Genomic DNA, 8,895 nt, shown 5'->3' with positions numbered 1-8,895 from the left:
GTGTGTGTGTGTGTGTGCGTGTGTGTGTGTTAAATAACACATAAAAACATGCGTGTGTGTGTGTGTGTATCATTAAAGATTTGGAAGACTTGGAAAATAGTACACAAGTCATATATGGACTACTTTTAGTGTAACTTTTTTGTCCTCTTTGGTGAATATAAATAACATATAATAATATAAATAAATAAGAATATAAATAAATCAAATATAAACCAGTCACTTTGGATGCATGAAAAAGTGCCTCCTGAATACTTCTAGATTTCTTTAAGGATGAGCATCAATTTGAATTTTTGAAATTTTCATTTAATTTTCCAAACTTTCCCAAGATAATATTTTTGTTAGTATGGAATTTCTGAAATGGTCCTATTCAGACGGGATTAGTCTTCCCTGAAGAGGTCAGGTAAATTGGTGTTTTTTCCCAGACTTACTTTGTTTTAATTTCATCTGAATTGAACACATCTGTGTTTTTCTCATGCAATCTCAGTATAAATCATGAAGCAAATTACAAACTGTTCTTTGGATAACTCTGGGATCCTCTGAGAAATCTAATCCCATCCGGATGTAATGTTTTGATTGTGGTGTAATATTTATTCACATCTTCTCCTCATTTATTTTGACCTTGAACAAATATTGTAACTAAAGCTAAACTCCTGCATACAGCATATTTATTATGGACTGAAACCTTTTTGCCAACATTCGGGGTAAAATAACACTTCATGGTTCAAATTCTGCTGGCATCCTGTTTTAAACTTTGAATTAAATCGATAAGGAGAGTCTGATCACAGAATGCTCAAAAACGGGTGGCAGAATCCAGACAAAGAGCATTAAAGGGATAGTTCACCCAAAAATGCAAGTCAGAAAGCAAGTCATTCAGGTTGGGATAGGCTTAAAATAATGTTAGAATTCGTGTTTTTTTTTTTTTTTTTTTTTTTTTTTTTTTGGGATGAACTCATGTCATTGATTCATATCCAGGTGGGTCAGCAGGGGAGTCGGAGCTAATTCTTGCCCTTGATACAAATATTATAGTCTCCCCTCTGACCATACTATTTTGCTCTCAGATAAAACACTTAACTCCAGTTTACTCCAGGGGCCCTATGACATGTCACATCACTCCTCGTACCTCTCATCTTACAAGCCTTCAGGCCAGAGAATGACAATAAAGGTTATAAAAAGTGTAATCAAACAAAGGAGCTAAATTTTCCTTCTCAATACAAAAATTTATGTAAATTACCCAATTGAGGACACACTTCTATCTGACAAAAGTGTGTCATTGATGGTGTAATCAATAACAATTGATTTTCCACAAAGAGTTCACCTTTAAATAAAGAATTGGCAGTGTCATTTCTCATAACAGATTATGTGGAATCTCATATATTGAAAACAAGGGAACATATACAGCAAACAAGATTACAAAAACAACATACACTTTTATTTAGCAAATAGAAAGGGGCTGTTTTATACATGTAAACTAGGTACTGTAATAAATTTGCTGTGTATACCTTGAAGAACCTGTACAGTGACCGTGATTTTTCCAAGTAGAACATGTTCCTGGATCGACTTTCTCAATGGAACATTCCTTTAAACCAATCCAATTTTTAGGTTAGGTTTGGGATAGCAATAGGAATATTCCAGGTTCAGTACAAGTTAAGCTCAGTCGACATACCTAAACTTTGGGTTACAATAGAAGTGAATGGGTTACCTAAACTTTCAAACCTTTTTCTTTCTTACCTAAACTTTTCTTTCGTACAATAGACACATCTTTGGGTTACAATAGAAGTGAATGGGGCCAATCTGTAAATATAGCCACAATATGCATGTTAGCATGATTTTAGTGTACATCTATAATTTTTGCAAGTAAAATTATATCAAAACTTACAGTTTTGTCATCACCATACCAATACCATAAACCCTAAAATTACTCTAAAATGATTACAATTATTTTATGTGGTTGTTTAAACTTGTACTGAACCCAGAATATTCCTTCACAGCTGGGGTTGGGAATTCAAAAACATTATCAACCAATCATTTCTGTCTGGTTTTGGGGGTAGTTCATGTTAACGACAGGACAAGAATGTTGTTCCAGGACAAACAAACATGTTAATCCAGGAACACATCCTACGCAATGGAATCACGGAAACCAGCACAGCGCTTTGACTGCATGACAAACCCACATGAAAACAACACATACATTTGTTTTCTCTACTCACGGTTAAGGACTTAAAGATAAAAAGCACTTGTTTTCACATCTCTATTTTTACATCTTACAACAGTTGGTTTGTTTATGTTACAATGCGCTAAGTTATTGAGCATCTGAGGTTAAGGTTGTATCACCTTGGAATGAATGTCCATAAATAGTGGTACAATGCAGCTGATAAAGTTATGACCCAAGGGCTTTGTGCTGCCACTGTCACACAGTATCATAAGCTCTTGCCATTGTCACTAGTTGTCATTTTCAACCTCCTGTGAAAGGAACAGAACACAACAGCTCTCAACCTGAAATCACTGGTTTGTGTAAGTACTGTACATAGAACAACACCTGCAAAATCAAAAGATAAACTTGCAATCTTTGGTTTTAAAAAAAAAGAAAGAAAGAAAGAAACTTGGCTCACTGTTATTTTATTCACTTCTAATTAAAAGACCACCCATGATTCCTCAGCGTTTCTGGGAATACCTTAGCATTTGCAGTAAAAGCAGCACCTGGGACTTTTCAAAATGCCACGGGAGTTCATTTTAAATGCTAATCACCTCATTGGAGTGAATAAATCTGATGTTGCTTAACTAAATGCTGCTGAAACCAACCATCTTAAATAGTAGCATATATATTAAATATTAGCATTATTTGAAACGTCAAGGTGTTTAAGAGTTAGTTTCTGGAACTAAATAAAACATACAGCTGAATATTTCCATAGCAGCATTGTGAATAACGGGTATTTGACAGGCAGATGAGTAAACAGAGTCTTTTGGAAAATTCCCTGGAGCAGATGTCCAATTTTAGACAAATATGTGTACTGAAGTCTCTGTTCATCTAGTCTCTCTCTGCAAGTTGTCCAAGTCGCATGTACATTTTTACTCCATTCAGTTAGTTTGGAGTCAGACATAAAGAGCGGTTGTAGTTCATTCTGTCAAGCTTTTAGAGAGAAGGAGAACATTAGGCTAAGTGCGAAGAAGCTGGCAAAGGCTGCTGATCATGATGTCCTCAGCATTTTGGCACAGGGTATGACTGAAGGCAAATATGAGAGACTTTCTCTTTAGAGTCAATGTGATCTATGTGAGTTATGAGAGTCAGTGTTAACTAAATGGGTTTATACGATCAGCTAAAAAGGAGCAGCAAAGTGATCTAAAAGCTACCTTGATTGATTTACAGTAGTCATTTTGTTGTGGTTTGCATCTTGCTTGCATTTTTTTTTTTTCTAATGCACTCTGAGAACAAGCTCATGCGTATCAGTTCGGTCAATTCCCAATGTTCATGGGAAGCGCTCACTGGATGGTAGGCCCTGGAATTAACTTAGATCAAGGGCAGTTGCATAACCCAACAAAACAGCTCAACAAATTATTAAAACTAGGACGGCAGTTCATACGCCATAAATTCTGACAGCTGACATGACAGTTCAGGGGCTGGATTCTGCACAATAACTATATGCATGATGCAAGATGGTTTTCATCTTGGATATGCTTTGAGGCTATAGAATGACCTACAGAGTGCTTCTTGTGGTGTTTTTGGAAAGGACAACATGTTTCTGGGTAGCTGGACAGATGCGTTGCATAAGATACAGTAATTACATTTTTCAGTTATGCATTAGCGGTATTTCACACTTTCCTAAAGCAAAGTTCATCCACATAGTTGGCAAAAGAAACTGTTTAAAGGCAGCCATGGTGCCTGAAACTACGTTAAGAGTGGATGGAATCAAAGAGGAAAAGCAGAAAAAGGATCCACATGAGGCTTCTTCTATCATTTAAATACACTGTGATGGATAAAAGTGCACCAGCAGGTCTCTTGTGCACAGAGTTTAAAATAAAAAAAAATTAAAAAAATGTGCCTTTTAAAAAATATGAGAATAATGACAATCGAAGTGTAGGTAACGAAATTACCACTGGGATCATATTTTCCCTGTGCTGTGACAAGTAAAGGGTTGGCAGTGAGGAAGGGGGTTGGGTTGGGTAAGGAAAGGGGTCGTTGACATCAAAATATTAAAAATTACATCCAAATATTTTGGCCAATTCCACAGCTGATAAATCACATAGCAGAAAAATCCACTGCTCCTCCTTTTGACATCACACCAATGCACAAGTAGAAGACTAGGATGAGAATAGCTACTTCTCTCAAGTTACATTACGGGGTGGTTCGCACATACAGTTTCACAACTAGCAGCGTAAGGAGATGCTCAACTCTGATAAATGGTGAAAAAATATAAACAACACTATGTACATTTTATTGTCGACAGTAGACGCAGGCGAATTTCTCTACTCGCAAGCCGTTTACATAAACTCACCTACAAGATATTTTACTAGTGACCTAACTCTTGTCTTTATATTAACAACAGCAGTTCTACCACAACCACATGGGCATGCGCATGTATACACATTTCAAATGCATAACATGTATACATATGCATACATGGTTTATTCAAATTACTTTCCATTTATGTCTTGAGACAACTAACCTGTTAACATCAATAATAAATCCTGTGAATATTTTGCAGATAGTTATCCAGCATAAAGTGCCTTCAATTGGAACATTCTTTTGTTTTCTGCAAGTTTCATTTAGTCCAAGAAATGTTTTTAAGGTCCTCAGTGAAGCTTTTTTGGGTTCTGTACTGTATAGAAAAAAGGATTCTTTGTTGGAGTCAGATCTCACCCAGTGCTCAGCAGGTAATGGATTAGTGCTGCCCGTTTTGTGTTATGGGGTTTATCTTTTCTAGCGAGACATCCACATCACTATCCAAATTGCCTGACATGGAAGGCGACAGTTTCTCAAAGGTCTTTATACCAGAGTCGTCCTCTCTTTTCTGGTTCTCCTCCTCCTGGCAGAGGATACTGTGAGGGATCACGTAGTTGCTGTTGTTGCCCTCCTTGGGGATGTGGCCCTTAGGCTGATACTGAGAAGTAGACGGAGGGCCACCGTTGTTGTTGATACTCACAATCTCTATTGCGTTGCTGCCCGGGCAGAGTCGATGGCAGCCCAGCAGGATGGAGAATGCCTTTCGGAAGTCAGCATTGAAGGCATAGATGATGGGGTTGAGTGAGGAGTTGGCCCAACCAAACCAGACAAAGACGTCGAAGGTGGTGGAACTGATGCAGAAGAAGTCAGAGCTCTCGTTGGGGTTACAGAAAGGAACCATGCAGTTCAAGACAAAGAAGGGCAGCCAGCAGCATACAAAAACGCCCATGATGACCGAGAGGGTCTTGAGGACTTTGGTTTCACGCTTGAAGGACATCTTGAAGGAACTTTCAGACTCCATACTGGCATTGTTACCCATGCTACTGTGGCGATTCTTGGCGCTTTCAGCCGCTCTTTCTAGTGCCGAGATCCGGCGTATCTGCTTCTGGGCAATGCGGTAGATGCGGGTGTAAGTGACCAACATAATGGCCACAGGAATGTAAAAACTGATCAGGGAAGAAGAGATGGCATATGTCCGATTAAGGCTGGAGTCGCAGTTGTCTGGGGGAAGCTCGCCGTAGGTGCCATTCAGCTCCGCCTGGGCTTTGTGCCAGTTTAGCTGCACGGGGATGAAGGAAATAAGGATGGACAGCGTCCACGCCAAACTTATCATGATGAACGCCACCTTGGGCGTCATCTTGCGCTCGTAGCGGAACGGGCTAGAAATGGCCCAGTAGCGGTCCACGCTGATGACGCACAGATTCAAGATGGAGGCAGTGGAACACATGATGTCAAAGGCCACCCAGACATCGCAGAAGGCGCCAAATGGCCAAAACCCTACAATCTCAGATGCCGCTTTCCATGGCATCACCAAAATGGCCACCAGCAAGTCAGAAATAGCCAGCGATATAACAAAGAAGTTGGTGACTTTTGAGCGCAGGTGACGAAACTTTGTAACAGCAGCGCAGACCAAAGTGTTGCCCAGTAGCGTGGTCAAGATGAGGAGCGAGAGGAAACAACCAGTCAGAACTCGCTTTGATGAATTGCGCTGCGACACACTGCTGTCCAGGACCGTGGAGTAGTTCACATCCATGGCTTTTTCATCGAGTCGAATGAGCAGTCACCCCATAATTCCACACCAAACCGAGAGTGCTTACACAGGAATCGGAGCAACTAGTTGAACTGGTTTGTCTGACGCTATGCTGACTGTAGCAGTCATCTTGCAAAATACATTTCATAATTTTAATGTAAAAATCTCTTGAGGAGTTCAAAAATAGATCCATGAACTCCCACAGATCTTCCCAATGGACATAATATGACTAAAGGAGAAAAAAAGACATACATTTAGCCTAATAATAACTTGATCTTGCTTATAAACAGATAGTGTCTAATTAAGACGTGTCTGCTTTCAGTACCTTGTCAGCAGTTTGTTCATTGTCCCACAGCATACTCTCCCAAGCAGGTTAAGCAAACATAGGCAGGCGTGATGATTAGCCTTATATATGAGCCTATTGATAGTCTATTGATCGGACTGCCGCTACGGTGGTCTGATTTGTCCCCGTTAATGACAGCAGAAGCGCGTCCGTGTCATGTTGTTCCCAATGCAGACTCTGTTCCAGAGAGAGAACGGGTGACAGTTCGTTTGAGAAAAAGCAAGAGGCGCGCATTTCACATCGTTTCTGTCAAATAAGATTTCTCCGCTCCTTTTCTCAAGCGCTTTGCCAAAAGACTTCACTTAACCGACAACAAACAAAGTATTTCATTCCTCCCGTTTGCGTTGCGTTCAGCGCATCTGGATTCTACTGATCATAAGCTGCAAACGCACTAGACTCAACAGTAAAGTCATAGTTGCGATTTTGCGCTCTTCTCACGTTTCAGGCGTCCGATTTGTCCCCGATTCATTTGCGCGTGAAGAAAAACATCTTCCTTCCTTTACGTTTTCCTTAAAAGTGATTTTAAATCGTTTGCATCGGTCCTGTGAGGAAAGGCTGTTGTCGTCCCATGCACATCATGTGGAATTACAGCTCATACTCTCTCATCCTGTCGCGCAGCATCACATGTGCATTACCAACATTCGAGCAATGTCAACTTTACAATGAAAAAAAAGGATTATTCTTGGAAGTATCTATTGATTTCAATTTCTGCACCGTTATTATTGCATGTCTGTCTGATGCAAATAGTCTTGAGCATCATTGGGTTTGTTTTTGTCAGTGCAATAGTTACCTTTAGGTTTTCTTAAGGCTTGCAGTCTTCTGTGCTGGGCTTACTCTGAGAAGCTCTGACAGGTCTGGAGTTATGGCAAGCCTTTATAACATGTATTCCTACAAACTAATTTTATGTTACTAGTACTTATTTTTAAACAGTAGTAAAAAAAATCAAATAGTATCTAGGATCTTTTTCCAATTTCATTTCACTAGCAACTATTCATTAGATACCAGCACTTATTCCATAGTGATTAGTATCTGATAATTTAGTCAAGTTCTTTTTCATTAAGTAATAATTTGTATTATTTTGCAACTGGTCAATTTTTTTTTTATTAATTACTGTAATTAATTTTATTTATTTTATTTTATTTCATTTTTTGCCGTTGCTTTTTTTTTTGTCATTGGATTCTTCGGTGATCTGCGGTTCAGATATCAGATATTCATATTCCAGTTGTTTCTCATACTTATTCATGTTTTACTTGTAACTAGCATAGTGATAGTTTTTAGTTACTTTTAACTATTTAAGTAGTTCTATTTAAAAAGTAAACATTTTGACTTGTCATAATACATGACGAGTAAAAAAATAAAATAAAATAAAAAAATAAACAATTGTGTCTCATAAGTAGGTCCTATTATCTAGCAGTAGCAAAATAATTAAATGCTAGTATTTAATGAATACTTGCTATTGAAAAAAAAAGATGCTAGTAAATAATGGATTAAAAAGGAATTAAAAAATATAAAGGCCAGTAACACAATAGTAGTTATTCTGAAGAAGTAAACATTATCATGGCTTGTCATACGCAGGTACCTTTGGAGGAGGTGGCCACATCAAAACCCCTCACAAATCAGTTAATAAAAGATTCATGATGGACACAGCAATTCTCCTAGTTGCAAAATAATTACACATACAACTTTTTTTTTTTTTAATGGCTATTCATCAATACAGGTTAATGAACAATACATCATATGATTTCAGAACATGGAATGCAATTCCAATGAAATAACCTTAAAAACAGCAGAACAGGTTATTTTAAGAAACATGGCTTAGCAGGCTTATGCATATGAAATGGCTCAATGAGGCCATCTGCTGAACAGATTATTTAGGGATGTGAACGAGCGTCAGTATAACAGCATTAGAAACCTGGTTCCCTACAATCACACTGTCACTGTATTTCAATGTGAAAATCTTTAAAACTGTATATTCAGAATTTTTCAAATTAACTAATTTAATTTAAAAAAAATCAAAATGAACTTAATATAATTTAAAAATCATGAAGAGTACAGCAGTCATATTATCAGATGGTAATACCACAGTACTATGGCATATACCATGGTCTTGAATGATTAGAATATTTAACCAATAGTAATTATATTGTACCATACATGGTACACCCCCCCCCCCCCCAAAAAAAAAAGAAAAGTAAAAAGTACAAAAAAAGTAAAAATTTAAATAAAATAAAGTACAAAAACACTTGATACTTTAGGTACATTTTGTCAATAAAAATAAACATTCTATGCACACAATTATACATATTTAAATTGCTTGTGGTTTTAATATAGAGAAGCTTTTCTTCTTTTTTATTCTAAGGCAAG

At 37.8% G+C, this 8,895-nt stretch overlaps 1 protein-coding gene across 1 annotated transcript; it reads right to left on the bottom strand.

The window, feature by feature from the left end:
- Positions 1-4,414: 4,414 nt before the first annotated feature.
- On the bottom strand, positions 4,415-7,361 carry LOC109056899 (D(1)-like dopamine receptor). Its single transcript, XM_042711369.1, has 2 exons — positions 6,514-7,361; positions 4,415-6,417 (listed from the first exon to the last, which is right to left on the bottom strand). The coding sequence occupies exon 2, from the start codon at positions 6,189-6,191 to the stop codon at positions 4,878-4,880; it is 1,314 nt and encodes a 437-aa protein (XP_042567303.1). The 5' UTR covers positions 6,192-6,417; positions 6,514-7,361; the 3' UTR covers positions 4,415-4,877.
- Positions 7,362-8,895: the final 1,534 nt, after the last annotated feature.

Source organism: Cyprinus carpio, chromosome A21, assembly GCF_018340385.1.
Source record: "Cyprinus carpio isolate SPL01 chromosome A21, ASM1834038v1, whole genome shotgun sequence".
In the NCBI taxonomy this organism is placed as follows: Eukaryota; Metazoa; Chordata; class Actinopteri; order Cypriniformes; family Cyprinidae; genus Cyprinus; species Cyprinus carpio.
The sequence above is the reverse complement of the archived record's forward strand: the minus strand, read 5'-3'. Positions and strand labels throughout refer to the sequence as shown.

What these genes read in the sequence shown, in the direction of transcription:
- LOC109056899 (XM_042711369.1), bottom strand. Translation starts at nt 6,191, where the DNA reads ATGGATGTGAACTACTCCACGGTCCTGGACAGCAGTGTGTCGCAGCGC.